Raw genomic sequence first — 22,581 nt, 5'->3', positions numbered from 1 at the left:
AGTTTTATGGTGACCAGGGGGTGGACTGGTGGTGAAAAACTGAGTAGAAAAAAACATGTGTCTATTGCCAGACAAATGGATCAAAGATAAAATGGAATGAGCGCTGGATAATATAAAGTGTATAACAAATAACCCCCTGGGCACCGAGAAATGTCCCATTATCAAACCTGCACATCCCTATTCTGATTCATCTCTCCATAGATCATGTACCAGGGACAGTGTAACTTTCTTCTTCATTTCTCGGGTTGAGATTTCAGGCTGAAGAAGGGCAAGCGGCTTGTTCATGAGTGGAATGTACAGAATGTCCTGGCAGGTACTCCTTTTCCCCTCATGGGGTTCGCTTACACCTGTGTACCTGACCCTCCATGTGGCATGTTGGTAAGCAGCTGGGGTGACTGACAAGCTAGTGGGTTTCAATGTTGCACGTGCATCAGCACAAACAAGTGTGGGTGGAGAGAGTGACAAGCCTGCAGCTGGAGGAGAGCCCACCACCACACACCAACTCACAGCAGATGTTTCCACTGGGGCTGGTAGTGACACTTTCCTAAGAGTAGAGAGATCCTCAGAAGATGGTGCCTAGCGGAGGGCACAGAAGAAAGGGCCCCAAGCCTGGGATGATCACAGAGACATAGTCATGGTATTGCAAAAACTCAGAGGGTCCAGGAATCTTCAACGTGAGGGCTTCAGGAGATCTTTCTCTTCTGGACAAATCAGGCATAACAATTCAAATTCTTGACGTTCAGAAAATACCTGTCAAAGTGTTTGAGTCTATTCAGCTAAGGTCTGCTGCCCAAGGATGCAGAAGTATCTAGAATGAAGGGTCAGATCAGAGGGGGTGAGGAGAGCAAGGTTCAGGAAGCACATTTGCATGGAGGGCCCTCCCTCTTCTGAGGCAGGGGAGGAGATAATAGAGATCTGGGGAGACATGCCTGGGATTGGGGTCTCAGAAGGCAGTGCTGTTGAGGAGTCTCCACCATGGCCTGGTCTCTAGTCTTTCTTACCCTCCTCACTCAGGGCACAGGTGAGGCCTCCAGGGAAGGGTCTATGGGGACATCTGGGCTGATCCTTTCTCTCCTCCTCAGATTCATCTGAGGCCCCAGCACTGAACTAATGATTGTATTTTTTCCTCTTTTCAGGGTCCTGGGCCCAGTCTGCCCTGACTCAGCCATCCTCAGTGTCTGGGGCTCTGGGACAGACAGTTACCATCTCTTGCACTGGAACCAGCAATGACATTGGGAGGTATAATTATGTCTCCTGGTACCAACAGTATCCTGGCATGGCCCCCAAAACTCTGATTTATAATGTAAATAATCGGCCATCAGGGATCCCTGATCGCTTCTCTGGCTCCAAGTCTGGCAACACGGCCTCCCTGACCATCTCTAGGCTCCAGCCTGAGGATGAGGCTGAGTATTACTGTTCCTCATATAGAAGTGGTAGCACTTATCACAGTGGTCCAAGTGCATGGGAAAGTAAGACCAAAACCTGTTCTATGCTCACAGGCTCCCTCCTTGCTCTGAAGATGTTTCCTCAATCCTAACTATGTGCGGAGGGGGCTTCGTGCAATATGGCCTTGAGAATTCAGTTCTCTCTCAGGTCCTCTCGCTCCTTCAATGTAGTAAAACAAAACAGGCTTCCTGGTGAATTGTCTGGGGGAATTGACAATCTCTTTGTTCCTTGCCATGTTCCCAGAAGATGATCTTTCCATTCTTTAATGGGAGGAAGAGAGGGACAAAAGACATGTGCTCTGTATGATGTTCACAATTCTCAGGCACATCCTTGCTTTAAATGAAAACCTCTCACTCCCGTTAGTCCAGATTGGAATACACACACACACACACACACACACACACACACACACACACACACACACACATATACATATGCTATATACCTTGTCTTATTCAACTCAGTGTCTGCCATAGTCTAGTCAACATGATCCACCTTGGTGGGATATTGTTCTGCATGTCAGTGTTTGAGAAAAAAGCAACTCAGTAAAAAGCTGAAGATCTAGATGAAGGAATGATAGAAAAGGAAGATGTTGTTTTTCCAGTGCTCCTTCATCTTTGACCCCATATCCAAGGAAACCGAGCAGGGGGATTTGGAGTTGAGACTATGGTATGTGGAAGCTCCCCACCCCTCAGACCAGTGAATCCCTATCAGGATTCAGCCCTGTCTTCCTGACAGGGTGGGCTCTTTCCAACATGGTTCTGTTTTCCGCCTGGGAAGAGAAGGCTTGTCTCCATTCTTCAGGGAATCCCTTTATACCTGATTTTCATAAGGAGCCAGCCCAAGTTCTACCTGGAATCCCAGTTATGACAAATCTCTAAATACACATACACATCATATATGTCCAAGGAGTCTCTCTCCGTTTTTAAACCTGGTGTAGACCAGAGAAAACCTGTTTCAATAACCAATTGTTCTCAGTCTGCCAGAATTTTCCCCGTTTTAGCAATGAAACTGCCATATCTTGGCAATGCCCTCACTCTGGGGCAAATCAGGATGCATGGTCAGCTTTCCTGAGAACTCAGTCTCTCTCATTATGTTCTCTCCTTTAGTTAATTTTCCAGATCTCTTTTCAGTTGCCTACTTTCTTTCCCCAATAAATGGTCAATACCTTCATGCTTTAGTCAGAAGGTTAGAAATGTGCCACACATTGACCCCTAAGCAACTGGGTCACATCACAGTGAGAAGGTGCATCTGCTTTTGAAGACACAGAATAAAGACCTGAGTTAGTCCCTCAGGTTTTTGGAAGGCTGTACAAAAACTATATCTGCATGTTGGGATGTGTGTCCTTGTGGAGAAAACTGGAAGGAGGTAGAAGGGCCACTGTCTGGATATTCTCTATGGTATCTAGTATAAGTGTTTTCAGACTGGAATGACATCAATAGGATATTTAACAAGTATGCACATGTACATAGGAGGGCAGGAGGCACCATTGTCTATTCTAGTGAGTCTCTTTTTAAGATGGGGCCACAATATACTTATGAGAAAGTAGCTAGTATGTTAATAACACGGAAACTTACAGAGTAATTCTGAGCATAGATATTGTGGGAACAGGATGGTTCCAATATGACATAATGGGGTTGGGGTAGCCCTTTTTGTCTTGGGTATGTAGTCTCAAGCTGTAGGTAAGGGCAGCCCTCTTGGGTATTCTGAAATAGTGAAGCAATATACATTTAAATATTTTTATGAAAAGATGAGAGAGTGGTTGCTACTTTAAATATTTAGGTAAGGTTGGTGTATGATATTATGTTAGTTTTAGGTGAAGGGAAGTCGCTTTTAAAATTTTTTTAAATTAATTTATTTACTTATTTGAGAGAGAGAGAGAATGAGAGAGAAAGCAAGATTTGGAAGAGGGAGAAGCGTACTCCCACTGAGCAGTGAGCCTGATGCAGGGCTTGATCCCAGGACCCTGGAGTCATGAACTGAGCCAAAGGCAGACACTTAACCAACTGAGCCACCCAGGTGCCCCTTAAAAAATGGTTTTTAACTTTTTTAAAAAGTAGTCTCCACACCCAACATGGTGCTTAAGCTTATGAACCTGATCAAGAGTCATACACTCTACCGACTGAGCCAGCCATGCACCCCTAAGGAGGTTATTTTGGTAGAGATGATTTGAAATCTTTTAGGTGTCCCAGTGATTTAATATCGACCAGTATTTTTCTCTACAGTGTGATCAGAGAATAACACTTCAGGGAAATTCTCATTCATGGGTTCATAGCCTTTCTCATTAAGTGCCAGTCATTTTCCTTGGCATCATTTCTGCATTTTTTCCTATTTTAAAATTGCAAGTGTATAAGGAATCATCATCTTTAATTGGTCTTGCAAAATAAGATGCTGGGTATTGATTTCTGTGTATTTTTAATCACATTTGCTTTGTTTCGTACTGAAATATAAAGATATTGTGTGCATGTGGTCATTTTGTCACTTTTGGATGACTGTCAGATTTATTGTTTGAATGTCATGTCTTATTGTGTGGACACAAAAATCAGAAGGGTTTGTGTTTTTTTTTAAATTTTATTATGTTATGTTAGTCACCATACAGTACATCATTAGTTTTTGATGTGGTGATCCACAATCCATTGTTCTCGTATAACACCCAGCGCTCCATGCAATACGTGTCCTCCTTAATACCCATCACCGGGCTAACCCATCCCCCCACCCCCCTCCCCTCTAGAACCCTGTTTGTTTCTCAGAGTACGTAGTCTCTCATGGTTCATCTCTCCCTCCGATTACCGCCCCCCCACTTTTCCCTTCCTTCTCCTAATGTCCTCCATGCTATTCCTTATGTTCTAAAAATAAGTGAAACCACATGATAATTGACTTTCTCTGCTTGACTTACTTCACTTAGCATCATCTCCTCCAGTCCCATCCATGTGGATGTAAAAGTTGGGCATTCATCCTTTCTGATGGCTGAGTAATATTCCATTGTGTATATGGACCCCATCTTCTTTATCCATTCATCTGTTGAGGGGCATCTCAGCTCTTTCCACAGTTTGGCTATTGCGGACTTTGCTGCTATGAACATTGGGTGCATATGGCCCTTCCTTTCACTACATCTGTGTCTTTGGGGTAAATATCCAGGAGTGCAATTGCTGGGTCATAGGGTAGCTCTATTTTTAAATTTTTGAGGCACTTCCACACTGTTTTCCAAAGTGGCTGTACCAACTTGCATTTCTACCAACAGTGTAAGAGGGTTCCCCTTTCTCCACAACCTCTCCAACATTTGTTGTTTCTTTCCCTGTCCATTTTTGCCATTCTAACTGGTGTAAGGTGGTATCTCAGTGTGGTTTTGATTTGAATTTCCCTGATGGCTAATGATGATGAACATTTTTTCATGTGTCTTTTAGCCATTTGTGTGTCTTCTTCAGAGAAGTGTCTTTTCATATCTTCTGCCCACTCTTTGACTTGATTATTTGTATTTTGGATGTTGAGTTTGAGAAGTTCTTTATAGATCTTGGATACCAGCCCTTTATCTGTAGTGTCATTTGCAAATATCTTCTCCCATTCTGTGGGTTGCCTCTTTGTTTTGTTGACTGTTTCCTTTGCTGCGCAGAAGCTTTTTATCTTGATGAAGTCCCAAAGGTTCATTTTTGTTTTTGTTTCACTAGCTTTTGGAGATGTATCTTGAAAGAAGTTGCTGTGGGCCATGTCAAAGAGGTTACTGCCTATGTTCTCCTCTAGGATTTTGATGGATTCCTGTCTCACATTGAGGTCTTTCATCCACTTTGAGTTTATCTTTGTGAATGGTGTTAGAGAATGGTCGAGTTTCCTTCTTCTGCATGTGGCTGTCCAATTTTCCCAGCACCATTTATTGAAGAGACTTTTTTCCATTGCATTGTTTTTTCCTGCTTTGTCAAAGATTATTTGGCCATAGAGTTGAGGGTCCATATCTGGGTTCTCTATTCTGTTCCATTGGTCTGTATGTCTGTTTTTGTGCCAGTACCATGTTGTCTTGGTGATCACAGCTTCGTAATATAGCTTGAAATCGGGCAACGTGATGCCCCCAGCTTTGTTTTTCCTTTTCAACATTTCCTTGGCGATTCAGGGTCTTTTCTGATTCCATACCAATTTTAGGATTGTTTATTCCAGCACTTTGAAAAAATGTCATTGGAATTTTGATCGGGATGGCATTGAAGGTATAGATTGCTCTGGGTAGCATAGACATTTAAACAATGCTTACTCTTCCGATCCACGAGCATGGAATATTTTTCCATCTTTTTGTGTCTTCTTCAATTTCTTTCATGAGTGTTCTGTAGTTCCTAGAGTATAGATCCTTTTCCTCTTTGGTTAGGTTTATTCCGAGGTATCTTACGGTTTTTGGTGCTATTGTAAATGGAATCGTTTCTCTAATTTCTCTTTCTACAGTTGCGTTGTTGGTGTATAAGAAAGCAACTGATTTCTGTGCATTGATTTTGTATCCTGCCACATTACTGAATTGCTGTATGAGTTCTAGTAATTTGGGGGTGGAGTCTTTTGGGTTTTGCACATAAAGTATCATGTCGTCTGCGAAAAGAGAGAGTTTGACTTCTTCTTTACCAATTTGAATACCTTTTATTTCTTTTTGTTGTCTGATTGCTGTTGCTAGGACTTCTAGTACTCTGTTGAACAATAGTGGCGACAGTGGGCATCCTTGCCGTGTTCCTGATCTTAAAGGAAAGGCTCTCAGCTTTTCCCCATTGAGGATGATATTTGCTGTGGGTTTTTCATAGATGGATTTTATGAACTTGAGGAATTGTTCCCTCTATCCCTATACTCTGAAGAGTTTTAATCAGGAAAGGATGCTGTATTTTGTCAAATGCTTTTTCTGCATCAATTGAGAGGACCATATGGTTCTTCTCCCTCCTCTTATTAACGTGTTCTATCACATTGATTGATTTGTGAATGTTGAACCACCCTTGGTCGTGGTGGATGATCCTTTTAATGTATTGTTGGATCCTATTAGCTAGGATTTTGTTGAGGATTTTGGAATCCATATTCATCAGGGATATCGGTCTGAAATTCTCCTTTTTGATGGGGTCTTTGCCTGGTTTGGGGATTCAGGTAATGCTGGTCTCATAGAATGAGTTTGGAAGTTTCCCTTCTGTTTCTATTTTTTGAAATGATATCAGGAGAATAGGTATTATTTCTTCTTTGAATCTTTGGTAGAATTCCCCAGGGAATCTATCAGGCCCTGGACTCTTGCTTTTTGGGAGGTTTTTGATCACTGCTTCAATCTCGTTACCAGTTATTGGCCTATTCAGGTTGTCAATTTCTTCCTGTTTCAGTCTTGGCAGCTTATAGGTTTCCAGGAAGGCCTCCGTTTCATCCAGATTGCTCAGTTTATTGGGATATAGTTGTTGATAATAATTTCTAATAATTGTTTCTATTTCCTTGGTGTTAGTAGCGACCTCTCCCCTTTCAAAATTTTATTAATTTGGGTCCTTTCTCTTTTCTTTCGGATAAGTCTGGCCAGTGGTTTATCGATCTTATTAATTCTTTCAAAGAACCAGCTTCCAGCTTCATTGATCTGCTCTACTTTATTTCTGGATTCTAATTCATTGATCTCTGCTCTAATCTTAATTATTTCTCTTCTGATCTGTGGCTTAGACATCGTTTGTTGCTTTTTCTCTAGTTCTTTAGGGTGTAAAGTTAGTTGGTGAATTCGGAATTTTTCTATTTTTTTGAGTGAGGTTTGGATGGCTATATATTTCGCCCTTAGGACCGCTCTTGCAGTATCCCATAGGTTTTGGACAGATGTGTATTCGTTCTCATTGGTTTCCATGAGTTGTTTAAGTTCTTCTTTGATTTCTTGGTTGACCCAAACATTATTGAGCAGGATGCTCTTTAACTTCCAAGTGTTTGAATTTCTGCCAAATTTTTTCTTGTGTTTGAGTTCCAGTTGTAAAGCATTATGGTCTGAGAATATGCAGGGAATAATCTCAGTCTTTTGGTATTGGTTGAGACCTGATTTATGACCCAGTGTGTGGTCTATTCTAGAGAAAGTTCCATATGTGCTCTCGAGAAGAATGAGTATTCTGTTGTTTTAAGATGGAATGTTCTGTACATATCTACGAAGTCCATCTAGTCCAGTGTGTCATTCAAAGCTCTTGTTTCTTTGTTGATTTTCTGCTTAGATGATCTGTCTATTGCTGAGAGTGGAGTATTGAGGTCGCCTACAATTAAGGTATTGTTATCAATGTGACTCTTTATTTTGGTTAACCATTGGCTTATGTAGATGGCTGCTCCCATGTTGGGGGTATAGACATTTACAATTGTTAGATCTTCTTGTTGGATAGACCCTTTAAGAATGATATAGTGTCCTTCTGTGTCTCTAACTACAGTCTTTAGTTTAAAATCTAATTTGTCTGAAATAAGAATTGCTTTTGAGGTCTGCTGGCATGGAAGATGGATCTCCATCCCTTCACTTTCAGTCTGGATGTATCTTTAGGTTCAAAATGAGTCTCTTGTAGACAGCATATGGATGGGTCCTGTCTTTTTATTCAATCTTCAACCCTGTGCCGTTTTATGGGAGCATTTAGTCCGTTCACGTTGAGAGTGATTATCGAAAGATATGAATTTATTGTCATCATGTCGCCTGTGAAGACCTTGTTTCTATAGATTGACTCTGTAAATTTCTGTTGTATATCACTCTTGGGGTCTTTCTCCTTTTATAGAATCCCCCTTAATATTTCTTGCAGGCTTGGCTTAGTGGTCACATATGCTTTCATTTCCTGCTGGTGTTGGAAGCTCTGCATCTCTCCATCCATTCTAAATGACAGCCTTGCTGGATAAAGTATTCTTGGCTGTATGTTCTTCTCCTTTAGTGCCCTGAATATGTCTCCCAGGTCTTTCTGGCTTGCTAGGTCTCTGTGGATAGGTCTGGTGTTATTCTGATGTTCCTCCCTCTGTACATAAGGGACCTCTTCCCCCTAACTGCCCTTAAGATGGTATCCTTGGTTCTAAGATTTCCGAGTTTTACTATTACATGCTGGGGTGTTGGTCTGTTTTCCTTGATCTTGGTAGGGGTCCTTTGTTCCTCTGGGACAGGAATGTTTGTTTCAATACCCAGATTAGGGAAGTTCTCAGCTACAATTTGCTCAAATATATCTTCTAGTCCTCTCTCTCTCTCCACCCCCTCAGGGATCCCAATAATTCTGACATTGGAACATTTCATGTTGTCACTTATTTCTCTGATTCTGTTTTCATGGATTTTGAGTTGTTTCTCCCTGGCCTCCTCTTTTTCCTTCTTTTCTATTGATTGGTCTTCTAGATCACTAATTCGTTTTTCTGCCTTACCCTAGCTGTTAGATTATCGAGATTAGATTGGATCTCATTGGTAGCATTTTTGAGTTCTTCCAGTTCAGCTTTCATTTCTGCCCTTAGGGACTCTATGTTGCCATTAATCGATTTCTCCATTCTAGCTATCATCTTCATAACTGTTACCCTGAAGTCCATTTCCAACATCTTGGTTATATCTGTCTTTAACCATTTGTAAATCTGTGGCAGAAGTCACAGTCTCTGAGTCTTTCCTATTTTGGGGTTTCCTCCTCCTAGTCATTCTGTTGAGGGGTGGTTGAGGGAATGTACAGCGTCCAAATTATTGACCACAACCCAAGCAAGATGCACCTGTTTTATAGGGACCTTAGGGTTGTTGTTGGCCTCTTTTTCTCCCAGCCTGTCTTCTGGGGGAGGAGCCTGCTGCGCTGTTACTCAGGCAACCCTGTTTGGGCAGAGTTGCCCTGCCCCCTGTGGGGGAGGATGGGCTCAGTGAGAACCGGTTTTGGGGGGCTTTTGTTCTCTGGTGGCTTTTCCTGGCAGCTTTCCGCATCTCTTCTGAGAGTCAGAGCAGAAGAAATTGTTTCCAACCCTCTGCCTCAGAACAGAGATCACAGTCTTCTTCAGTGAGCTCTCCAGGGCACACTATCTCTGTTTCTGTCTGTGCTGCGCTAAACTGCAGCATCCTGGGTTGTGGGCCCCTCAGCAGGGCTCCCAGTCCTCGCCTCCAGGTAGGGGCATGTCTCTGCCCTTTGTGCTTCTAAAACTGCCCTCAGTTTGCATGTGCAGCCCGCTGCTCCACGTTTCAGTCTGGGTGTCTGCCCTAAAGTCCTTTCCCCGCCGCTACAGGTCTTTGAGTCTGTGCCCTGTCCCCAGCACGGGAGGCTATCGCTCACCTGCGGTGTAGGATCCCCATGGCTCCCTCCCCCTTCCATTCACATTCTTCAGATATGTGCCCACAGAATCATGGCTCCCCTCTTCATACCTCAAAACCAACCTCCTGCGATATTCTGTTTGTTGAGATTCAGATATATCTTCTTACATCTCAAGCTGATTTCGTGGGTGTTCAGAGTGGTCTGGTAGATATCCAGCTCAATTCCAGGGACCAGTTGGAAGAGGGTCCCCTACTCCTCCACCATCTTTTTCCCTAAAAGTATATTTTTTAATTTATATTTACCATTTTTGTATATTTATGTATAATGTGGATTTCATATAATTTATATATATATTATAATTATGTACACAAGATATTATATAGTTATGTACAAAATATACTATGTAAATACATATAAGTATATCATATATTTAAATTATAAATAAATACACACACACATATATATATACACATATGCACATTGATTCTCTAGGTCAGATGCCATTCGTATTTTCTGGATATTTTCTCTCTCTTTCCTTCTCTCTCTTTTAACTTGCTATTGTTTAAGGAATCTCTATGCTTATCATATCTTAAAAAATAAGTATCCAGGTAGGGATTTTTGTGATTTTAAGATTTTTACATGTTTTAGCTTTATTGTTCATTCATCATCTTATGTGCAAATGTTAAATTTGCTTCCTTTTGTGGTAGTCATGATATTATTTCTATGTCATGTCTAATTATGTGGGCAAAATACTCTGAAACAATTTACATGGAATGCTTACTCCTCTGTTACGGAGGGGCCCTGAGGGTGCTTCTAGTACTCACAGAAGATGTAACAGATGCAAAGAAGCTCCTCATGAAGATCAGTGCTTGCATCTGAATACCTGGAATGCTCACAGGAGGCCTCTCCACCTTAAAGAACCCCAAGAAACAGAGATTCAAACTAATGGGCCAGGAATCTAGTTTCACTACTTTGCTGATTATGACAAGGTCATTATCTAGTTACTGTGTTATTAATATCCACAAAATAAACATCATTCCCTAAACAAATGTCTAAATAGTTAAGTAGTTAAATGTTTAAAACACCTGACCACTAATCTCAAGTCCCAAATTATTCTATTTCCAAAAACACTTTTCCTTTCCCCCATCCAAGTGACCATCACTCTGTTCATCCCGTGCTCTTGGCCAAGGACACATTGTTCAGAACCTCTTAGAATCACCTGCCATGTGGTATGAACAGTGACATGAAAAGTGTGTCATCAGAGCATCTCTATTCCATAGAACTCCTGGAAAGGATCTGTTAGTCCAGATCAGATTTTCTCTAAACCAACCTCCTTCTAGAAAAACACACTAGGTCAAGCATCTGTGGATGTTGAAACTTTGCCCTAGGAAGCACACAGCTGTGAGATCAGGTCACAAAGTGTGCACAAAGGGGTAGACAGGAACATCCTGCATCCCCTGTGGCACACAGACTTGCCCTGGTGAGAAGTCCCTGGAGCTGGGCCTCTGAGGCCAATCTTGACTCCAGTCCCCTTCTCCCAGAGGCTCGGACCCTGGAATCCTTTCTTTTGATTTCAATGAGGTATTTCTCCACCCTACCCAGCTCTCTCTTTTGTGCATTATTCTTGTTTTCTAATCATTTTGAGAATTCAATCATTTTCTCATGGTCCCTCTTTTCTCATCCTCGTACTGACTAGGGTTATATTAATTTAATGTGTGATGTTTCCTCAGGCCTGAGCTACATGCACCTCAATACTCTATCCCTGTGACATGGCCTTCCTAGTATGAACAAGGTGACTCTGAGAGGGAACATGTGGGCCACTCATTTTTTTCTGGTGCCATATTTAATTGTGGAGTAAGTAAAGAACAAGTGGAAAGGATCTTGACTTGCATCAGAAGGGATCAGTGGGCCTGCGACTAAGCTTGGAGCATTTGGAGGGAGGGCAGGAGGAGGAGAAGAGTTTGGGTTTCCAGCTCTCTCTCAGCTCCCTTCCCTGGTGCTTGGCATTTATCCACTGAGGCCACTAGGGGTCAGCCAGTGCCAGAATTTGGGAAAAGCAATTTTTGTTTTTCTCCTATACTGTATGCTGGTCCAATACCACTTTAAGTGGGACACGAGGGAAGGGGGGCTTGATACCCATTGTGTTCCAATAATTTCTTTTCTCAAAGTGCCAGTAAACATCTCCTAACCTTAAACCACTGTGGAGCAGGGTCCAGACTGATGCTTGAGGACCAGGTAACTGAGCAGCACCAAGACAGAGTTGAGGAAGAATAAGACCCCACCTCTGCCTCTGCTCTAGGGAAGGGGAGTAATTGAATCTCCCCTAATCTCAGCCAGCCTGGAGAGCTCCCCTTACCCTCTTCCCACACAGCAATGTGGTCCTGTGATTCCTCCCCCATACACAGCAAGTCTTCCCCTGTGGAAGGTAAAAATATTCCAGGGCTGCTTTGAATTCCTAGGCTCCGTTATGGACTCAGTCTGTCATGATTCAGAAAATCCATAGGAAAGCATTTTAATGTCTGAACAGCTAAACTCTGCCCTCCAGGGATGCAGAAGTACCTAGAATAGAGGGACAAGTCAGAGTGAGTAAAGAGAGGCAGTTTAGGAAGCACATTTGCAAGGAGGCCCCTCCCTCCTCTGAGGCGGGGGGGTGGTGGATAAGGGAGTTATGGGGAGCAAATTCTAGGGTTGTGGTCTCAGAAGGCAGTGCTCTTGGGGTGTCTCTACCATGGCCTGGGCTTTTGTCTTCCTCATCCTCCTCACGCAGGACAGAGGTGAGGCCTCCAGGGAAGGGAGCCCAGGGACATCTGGGCTGATCCTTTGTCTCCTCTTCAACCTCACCTGGGTCCCCAGCACTTATCTCACTAGATTGTGTTCTTTCTGTTTTCAGGGTCCTGGGCCCTGTCTGCCCTGACTCAGCCTCCCTCAGTATCCGGGGCTCTGGGACAGACCATCACCATCTCCCGTGCTGGAAGCAGCAGTAACGTTGGAGGCTATGACACTGTCTGCTGGTATCAATAGCTCCCAAGCATGTCCTCCAAATTCCTGATTTATTGTGTACTTTCTCTGTAGTCAGGGATCCTTGATTGCTTCTCTGTCTCCAAGTCTGGCAAGACGGCCTTCCTGGCCATCTCTGGGCTCCAGTTGGAAGATGAAGTTGATTATCACTGCTTCTCATAAGTTGGTAGAGATACTTTCCACAGTGATGCAAGTTCATGAAGAAGTGAGACCAAAACCTGTCCTCTGCTCAAAGGCTACCACCTTGCTTTGATGACACTTCTGAAACACAAGGACATCTGGAAGCTCATTTCTATAGAGGCCCCTTGTCCTCTGGGGCAGGTGGAGTAGTTTCTTCAGAACATTCACACTTCATAGTATTCCTAGTCTGTTTCCTGAGTGTTCTGTCTCTCCTGGCATGGACCATTCAGGCTTAATTGGAATTTCCCCCTTTAAACCATCTCATTTAGAAAGCACAGTAGGTCAGGCACCTCTCTATGGACGAGAGGAATTTACCTCTGGAAGGTGCTACAGCTCTGTGGTAGTTAGTTTCTGTACTCAGAAGATTAAGACAAGAATGTCCTCTGTCTCATGTAATAGACAGAGAAATGCACTCTGATGAGAAGTCCCAGAGTTGGGCTCCTTAGAGCAATCCTGATCCTAGTTCCCTTATACCAGACCCACAAACCCTGGAAAACTCTACTCCTGTTGTTTTGTTTTGTTTTGTTTTGTTTTGTTTTGTTTTAAGTTGTTCTCAATGGTGATAGAGCGTGCGCTCTCTCTCGCTCTCTCTCCATCAATATTTTTTGTGTATCAACATTTTAAGAAACCAATTGTTTTTTTCTCCCCCTGCCATTGTTCTCATCCAGACTTCCCTCAGAGTGTGGTTTTATTTGACCTCTAACATTTCCTCAGGTCTGAGCCAAGAAATGTCACACTAACATAGACTCTGTGACAAAGCTGTGCAGAGTCAAGCTACCTGGTCCTCAAGTGAGGGTCTGAGTCACCTGGTTGGCAAGGGATCCCTCCCATTCTTGAAAATGGAGATAAAAACACATGTGCTTGGATGGATTTAAGGGTGATCTATGGACCTGGTACTGACTGGGAGGAGAAGAAGGAAGGAGGAGAAGTACCAGAGCAGGAACTGTTGCTCTCACTCAGCTGACTTCCTTGGTGCTTGGGTTGCACCATCTGTGGCCACCAGAGGGCAGCAAGTTCCTGGATTTGGAGAAGGTCATGGCTGTGATTTATCTTGACCTGTATGAAGTCTCAAGAGCTCATTACTCCTGAGTCATGCAAAGGAGGACCTTTTGCCGGGGGTGATCCAAATCTGTTGCGCCCCAATAGTCCTTTGTGTGAAAGGCCAACAAACACCCTAAGTCCTGAGCCTCAGAGTCCTAACAAGGAAGGGGACTGAGAAGGAGGAAGACCCACCCTATTGAGGAGGAGAGGAAGGAGATAATTGATGTGAACCACTCCCTGCTCTGTTTTTGGTGCCTACAAAGGAAAGAGTGAAGCTCTCCTAATTCCAACCCCTCTGCATCCTGTCCCCACCTGCAATCCAAACAGCACAGAGGGAAAGTACTGGAACTATTCATCAACTATAATATGGGGACTCCCACAGTAGAAACTAAGGAACATTCCAAGTCTGGCTCCATTTCCTGGGCACTAAGATGTGCTCTGTCCTAGAAAATCCATGTCAAGGCGTTTTAATCCTTCAGTTAGGTTTCTCTGACCGGGGATGAAGAAGTATCTAGGTTGAAGGGTCAGATCAAAAGGGTGAGGAGTGGAAAGTGCAGGAAACACATTTGCATGGAGGCACTTCCCCCCTCTGAAGCAGGTGATGGGGATAAGAGAGGTCTGGGGGAGCCAGGAAGAGGGGTGAGAGTCTCAGAAAGTAGTGCTCTTGGGGCATCTCCAACATGGGCTAGACTTGGGTCCTCCTCATCTTACTCACTCAGGTCATGGTGAGGCTTCCATAGAAGGAACTACAGGGACATCTACCCTGATCATTTGTCTTTTCCTTTGTTTCTTTAAGGCCCCAGTACTGATCTCAGCAGAGTGACTTCTTCCTTTTTTCAAGGTCTTAGGACCAGTTTACCATGAATGGCCACCCAGGACTGTGGGATGGACAGTCACCACTTTCTGTTTTGAAGAAGCAGTTTCATTGGGCATTATAATGCTGTGCTTTGGTACCAACAGCACCCAGGCAAAGCCTCCATACTCCTCATTTATTATACTCATACTCAGCCCTCAGGACTCCCTGCTCACTTCTTTGGCTCCAAGTCTGGGAACAGAGACTCCCTGACCATCTCTGAACTCCAAGCTGAGTACAAGGCTCGTTATCACTGCTGCTCATATGCTCCTAGTGACACTTTCCACAGTGGTCCATGTTCATTTGGAAGTGAGACCAAAACCTGCCCTGTGCTCACAGGCTTCCCCCTTGCTCTGAAGATGCTCCCAAACCATGTGCAAAAGGGGTTCATGTAGCATGGTGTTGAGAATTCAGGTATCACTGCTCTCTCTCTCTTCAAGTTAAGGTGAAAGGAAACAAAGTGGGAAATGACAGAGCCTATTTGTTTCTGGGACATGGTCCTAGATAATGACTCTTTCCAACTCTGCAATGACAGATACTGGGGCCTTAGAGACCCTTGTGCACTTCCTACATTTTGCAGGGAATCCTCACTTTAAATGACTGAATTTCACACAGGGGTGTAGCCTGCCTCAGAATCAGTTTTCCAGAATTGATATTCTTATTTAACACAATTTCCTATTTGACTTCCTTCTGTTTTTATTTTTTGAATGGTTTTATTGAGTTATATTTACATATCATACAACTGACCCATTTAAACCAGTGGCTTTTAGTATGTTCTCCAAATTATGAAAACATACCCACCATCACATTGCTATTGTCCTCAAAAGAAACCCTATACCTATTGGCATTCATTTCCCATTTCCCACAAATTCACCAACCCCTGGTAATCACTGATCTACTTTCTGTCCTCTGGCTTTGCCTACTCTGGACATTTCATATAAATGGTGTCCACAATATGAGATCTTTGGGGATGACTTCTTTCACTTGAATAATAGATTTAAGATTCATTCTGGTTGTAGCATATACTAGTATTTAGTTACTTCTACTGCCACATATATCTCATTGTATGGATAAATCACATTTTAGAAGTGATTTTTTTTTCAGTCGTTTCCACCCTTCCCTAGTCAACATGACCCTCCTTGGTAAGCCATTCTCCTGCATGTCAGTACCTGAAGCAATACTACCTGAAAAGATCTGCTGACATAGTTAAGAGAATGAGGATAAAGGGAAGTTATTTTTTCCAGTGTTCTATCATCACTGATCCCTTTTCAAAGGAACTTGAACAGGGAAAGATATGATATAAGAATCTGTGATAAGTAAATTCTTCCCTACCCTGAGATCAATGGACCCCTGTCCTGAAAGCAGCCTTGCATGTGGACTGTCTGCTCAGTAGACTGGGCTCTTTCCAAAAAGCGTGTTCCACAAGGAAGAGCTATCTGCTGGGCATGTCCCCATTCCACAGGGATCCCCAAGATATCTGATTTCCATGGTGAGTAAACCCAATTTCTGGTGAAATGCCAGTGATGGCAAATCACTAACAACACATATACATAAGTAATGGCCAAGAATTCTTTGGGCGTTGATTTATCCTGAGCATGGTCCACAGAATTTAGGGCAGGACCAGGTCTCTTCTAAGTTCAGCAGAACTATTCCATGTTGACACTGGAAGTACAATATCCTGGCAATGATCTCATTAGCTGGCAAATCGGGATGGATATTCAGTTTAGCATAGATCTTAGTCTCTCCCATAATGTTCTTCTATGAATTCTTTTCAAATTCTTTATCCATACCTTCTTTCTTTCCTGAGAAATGCTCAGTACCTACTTGCTTTAGGCTCTACACTGGAAGAGGGACACATCTTGACTCCTAGCAGTGGGTCAAACTACAGTGCAATGTGGCTTGTGTTAATAGGGTTACAGAATAACATCTTGAATCACAGCATCCTGCTTGTTAAGGAAGATCAGAGTCTGCACCTGCCTGGAGGGTATGTGCCCTCCTGGGGAAATCCTGTCAACATGAAGGGGCCGTCATCCTGTGATTTCCTAAAGCATCTATTGAGACTTTCTTCCTGACTCTAATACCATCAACAAGATCCTTTATATCTTTTACCTACCAAATGCATAGGAAGGCAGGTATCATATTACCTTGACTAGTGTGCCTCTTTTTAAGATGGAACAACAATTTTCTTCAGAGAAAGTAATTATTATATTTATAGTAGAAAGCATTACTAAGAAATACAGAAGCTAGACGTTGAGTGATCAGGATTCTTTTCAATATGATGTTTCTAGAGCTATGAAGCCCTTTGTGTCTGGTGCATATGAGTCTCAAGGTGTAGGAAAACCCTCCTGGGTTGTCTCAAGTAATGAAACTATATACATTTCAATATTTTTATAAGAGATGAGAAAATTGTTATTTTTGATAGAGGCAATATGAAACATTACAGATGTCCCTATAGTCAAAATATCCGTCAGTGTTTTTCTGATCAATGCAATCACGGAATCAACACCTCAAGGGAGGTACATTCATTTGTCCATAGAATTTTTTTTTAATTTTTTATTGTTATGTTAATCACCATACATTACATCATTTGTTCTTGATGTAGTGTTCCATGATTCATTGTTTGTGCATAACACCCAGTGCTCCACGCAGAACGTGCCCTCCTTAATACCCATCAAAAGGCTAACCCATCCCCCCACCCCCCTCCCCTCTAGAACCCTCAGTTTGTTTTTCAAAGTCCATCGTCTCTCATGGTACCTCTCCCTCTCCGACTTACTCCCCTTCATTCTTCCCCTCCTGCTATCTTCTTCTTTTTCTTTTTTCTTAACATATCTTGCATTATTTGTTTCAGAAGTACAGATCTGTGATTCAACAGTCTTGCACAAGTCACAGCGCTCACCATAGCACACACCCTACCCAATGTCTATCACACAGCCACCCCATCCCTCCTACCCCCCACCACTCAGCAACACTCAGTTTGTTTCCTGAGATTAAGAATTCCTCATATCAGTGATGTCATATGATACATGTCTTTCTCTGATTGACTTATTTCACTCAGCATAACACCCTCCAGTTCCATCCACGTCATTGCAAATGGCAAGATCTCATTCCTTTTGATGGCTGCATAATATTTCATTATGTATATATACCACTTCTTCTTTATCCATTCATCTGTCAATAGATGTCTTGGCTCTCTCGACAGTTTGGCGATTGTGGACATTGCTGCTATAAACATTGAGGTGCACATACCACTTCGGATCCCTACATTTGTATCTTTGTGGTAAATACCCAGTAGTGCAATTGCCGGATCATATGGTAGCTCTATTTTCAACTGTTTGAGGAACCTCCATACTGTTTTCCAGAGTGGCTGCACCAGCTTGCATTCCCACCAAGGGTGTAGGAGGGTTCCCCTTTCTCCATATCCCCGCCAACATCTGTCGTTTCCTGACTTGTTAATTTTAGCCATTCTGACTGGTGTGAGGTGGTATCTCATGGAGGTTTTGATTTGGATTTCCCTGATGCCGAGCGATGTTGAGCACTTTTTCATGTGTCTGTTGGCCATTTGGATGTCTTCTTTGGAAAAATGTCTCTTCATGTCTTCTGCCCATTTCTTGATTAGATTATTTGTTCTTCGCGTGTTGAGTTTGATAAGTTCTTTATAGATTTTGGATACTAGCCCTTTATCTGATGTGTCATTTGCAAATATTTTCTCCCATTCTGTCGGTTGTCTTTTGGCTTTGTGGACTGTTTCTTTTGCTGTGCAAAAGCTTTTTATCTTGATGAAATCCCAATAGTTCATTTTTGCCCTGGCTTCCCTTGCCTTTGGCGATGTTTCTTGGAAGAAGTTGCTGCGGCTGAGGTCGAAGAGGTTGCTGCCTGTGTTCTCCTTTAGGATTTGGATGGACTCCTGTCTCACGTTTAGGTCTTTCAACCATTTGGAGTCTATTTTTGTGTGTGGTGTAAGGAAATGGTCCAGTTTCATTCTTCTGCATGTGGCTGTCCAATTTTCCCAACACCGTTTGTTGAAGAGACTGTCTTTTTTCCATTGGACGTTCTTTCCTGCTTTGTCAAAGATGAGTTGACCATAGAGTTGAGGGTCCATTTCTGGGCTCTCTATTCTGTTCCATTGATCTATGTGTCTGTTTTTGTGCCAGCACCATACTGTCTTGATGATGACAGCTTTGTAATAGAACTGGAAGTCCAGAATTGTGATGCCGCCAGCTTTGCTTTTCTTTTTCAATATTCCTCTGGCTATTCGGGGTCTCTTCTGGTTCCATACAAATTTTAGGATTATTTGTTCCATTTCTTTGAAAAAAGTGGATGGTATTTTGATGGGGATTGCATTGAATGTGTAGATTGCTCTAGGTAGCATTGACATCTTCACAATGTTTGTTCTTCCAATCCATGAGCATGGAACGTTTTTCCATTTCTTTGTGTCTTCTTCAATTACTTTCATGAGTATTTTATAGTTTTCTCAGCACAGATCCTTTGCCTCTTTGGTTAGACTCATTCCTAGGTATCTTATGGTTTTGGGTGCAATTGTAAATGGGATCGACTCCTTGATTTGTCTCTCTTCTGTCTTGTTGTTGGTGTGTAGGAATGCCACTGATTTCTGTGCATCGATTTTATAGCCTGCTACTTGACTGAATTCCTGTATGAGTTCTAGCAGTTTTGGGGTGGAGTCTTTTGGATTTTCCACATACAGTATCATATCATCTGCAAAGAGTGAGAGTTTAACTTCCTTCTTGCCGATTTGGATAAATTTGATTTCTTTTTGTTGTCTGATTGCTGTGGCTAGGACTTCTAATACTATGTTGAATAGCAGTGGTGATAGTGGACATCCCTGCCATGTTCCTGACCTTAGGGGAAAAGCTCTCAGCTTTTCCCCATTGAGAATGATATTCGCTGTAGGTTTTTCGTAGATGGCTTTTATGATATTGAGGTATGTACCCTCTATCCCTATACTCTGAGGAGTTTTGATCAAGAAAGGATGCTGTTCTTTGTCAAATGCTTTTTCTGCATCTATTGAGAGGATCATATGATTCTTGTTCTTTCTTTTGTCAATGTATTGTATCACGTTGATTGATTTGCGGATGTTAAACCAGCCTTGCAGCCCAGGAATAAATCCCACTTGGTCATGGTGAATAATCCTTTTAATGTACTGTTGGATCCTATCGGCTAGTATTTTGGTGAGAATTTTTGCATCCATGTTCATCAAGGATATTGGTCGGTAGTTCTCCTTTTAGATGGGGTCTTTGTCTGGTTTTGGGATCAAGGTAATGGTGGCCTCATAAAATGTTGGACGTTTTCCTTCCATTTCTAATTTTGGAACAGTTTCAGGAGAATAGGTATTAATTCTTCTTTAAATGTCTGATAGAATTCCCCTGGGAAACCATCTGGACCTGGGCTTTTGTTTGTTGGGAGATTTCTGATGACTGCTTCAATTTCCTTAGTGGTTATAGGTCTGTTCAGGTTTTCTGTTTCTTCCTGGTTCAATTTTGTTAGTTGATACATCTCTAGGAATGAACCCATTTCTTCCAGGTTATCTAATTTGCTGGCATAGAGTTGCTCATAATATGTTCTTATAATTGTATGTCTTTGGTGTTGGTTGTGATCTCTCCTCTTTCATTCATGATTTTGTTGATTTGGGTCCTTTCTCTTTTCTTTTTGATAAGTCTCGCCAGGGGTTTATCAATCTTATTAATTCTTTCAAAGAACCAGCTCCTAGTTTCGTTGATCTGTTCTACTGTTCTTTTGGTTTCTAGTTCATTGATTTCTGCTCTGATCTTTATTATTTCTCTTCTCCTGCTGGGTTTAGGCTTTATTTGCTGTTCTTTCTCCAGCTCCTTTAGGTGTAGGGTAGGTTGTGTATTTGAGACCTTTCTTGTTTCTTGAGAAAGGCTTGTATTGCTATATACTTTCCTCTCAGGACTGCCTTTGCTGTATCCCAAAGATTTTGGACAGTTGTGTTTTCATTTTCATTGGTTTCCATGAATTTTTTTAATTCTTCTTTAATTTCCTAGTTGACCCATTCATTCTTTAGCAGGATGCTCTTTAGCCTCCATGTATTTGAGTTCTTTCCGACTTTCCTCTTGTGATTGAGTTCTAGTTTCAAAGCATTGTGGTCTGAAAATATGCAGGGAATGATCCCAATCTTTTGGTACCGGTTGAGACCTGATTTGTGACCTAGGATGTGATCAATTCTGGAGAATGTTCCATGGGCACTAGAGAAGAACGTGTATTCCGTTGCTTTGGGATGGAATGTTCTGAATATGTCTCTGAAGTCCATTGGGTCCAGTGTGTCATTTAAAGTCTTTATTTCCTTGTTGATCTTTTGCTTAGATGATCTGTCCATTTCAGTCAGGGGGGTGCTAAAGTCCCCCACTATTATTGTATTGCTGTCAATGTGTTTCTTCGCTTTTGTTATTAATTGCCTTATATAATTGGCTGCTCCCACGTTCGGGGCATAGATATTTATAATTGTTAGATCTTCTTGGTGGATAGACCCTTTAAGTAGGATATAGTGTCCTTCCTCATCTCTTATTACAGTCTTTGGTTTAAAATCTAATTTGTCTGATATAAGGATTGCCACCCAGCTTTCTTTTGGTGTTCATTAGCATGGTAAATGGTTTTCCACCCCCTCACTTTCAATCTGGGGGTGTCTTTGGGTCTAAAATGAGTCTCTTGCAGACAGCATATTGATGGGTCTTGTTTTTTAATCCAATCTGAGAGCCTGTGTCTTTTGATTGGGGCATTTAGCCCGTTTACATTCAGGGTAACTATTAAAAGGTATGAATTTAGTGCCATTGTATAGCCTGTAAGGTGACTGTTACGGTATATTGTCTCTGTTCCTTTCTGATCTGTGCTGCTTTTTGTCTCTCTCTTTGCTTAGAGGACCCCTTTCAATATTTCTTGGAGGGCTGGTTTCATGTTTGCAAATTCCTTTAGTTTTTGTTTGTCCTGGAAGCTTTTGATTTCTCCTTCAATTTTCAATGAGAGCCTAGCTGGATATAGTATTCTTGGCTGCATATTTTTTTCATTTGGTGCTGTGAAGATATCATGCCAGTCCTTTCTGGCCTGCCAGGTCTCTGTGGATAGGTCTGTTGCCAATCTAGTGTTTCTACCATTGTAGGTTACACATCTCTTCTCCCGAGCTGCCTTCAGGATTTTCTCTTTGTCTCTGAGACTCGTAAGTTTTACTAGTAGATGTCGGGGTGTTGACCTATTATTATTGATTTTGAGAGGGGTTCTCTCAAATTTTGATGATTTTGGTGCCTGTTTCCTTCTTCACATTAGGGAAGTTCTCTGCTATTATTTGCTCCAATATACCTTCTGCCCCTCTCTCTCTCTTCTTCTTCTTCTGGGATCCCAATTATTCTAATGTTGTTTCATCTCATCGTATCGCTTATCTCTCGAATTCTGCCCTTGTGATCCTGTAGTTGTTTCTCTCTCTTTTTCCCAGCCTCTTTATTTTCCATCATTTGCTCTTTTATATTGCTGATTCTCTCTTCTGCCTCATTTATCCTAGCAGTTAGTGCCCCCATTTTTGATTGCACCTCATCAATAGCCTTTTTTATTTCAACTTGGTTAGATTTTAGTTCTTTTATTTCTCCAGAAAGGGTTTCTCTAATAACTTCCGTGCTTTTTTCAAGCCCAGCTAGTATCTTTAAAGTCATGATTCTGAACTCTAGGTCCGACATTGTACTAATGTCCGTATTGAGTAGGTCCCTGGCTGAGGATACTATCTCTTTTTCTTTTTGCTGAGGTGATTTTTTTCGTCTTGTCATTTTGTCCAGAGGAGAACAGATGAATGAGAGAACAAAATGCTAACAGGTTAACAACGTCCCCAGCAAATATACT

At 42.2% G+C, this 22,581-nt stretch overlaps 1 gene segment (V, D, J or C); it reads left to right on the top strand.

Annotated features, from left to right (window-relative positions):
- The first annotated feature begins 915 nt into the window (after positions 1-915).
- Positions 916-22,581, top strand: part of LOC114201501 (immunoglobulin lambda-1 light chain-like) — a 113,950-nt gene continuing 92,284 nt past the window's right edge. Inside the window, 2 exon segments of the V gene segment in view lie at positions 916-1,021; positions 1,137-1,444. Coding sequence covers positions 976-1,021; positions 1,137-1,444 — 354 coding nt within the window.

This window comes from Eumetopias jubatus, unplaced genomic scaffold (assembly GCF_037043125.1).
Source record: "Eumetopias jubatus isolate StellerSeaLion01/CBP00866 unplaced genomic scaffold, mEumJub1_p1.0 scaffold_16, whole genome shotgun sequence".
Taxonomy (NCBI): domain Eukaryota; kingdom Metazoa; phylum Chordata; class Mammalia; order Carnivora; family Otariidae; genus Eumetopias; species Eumetopias jubatus.
This window is presented reverse-complemented; position numbering and strand designations above follow the sequence as displayed.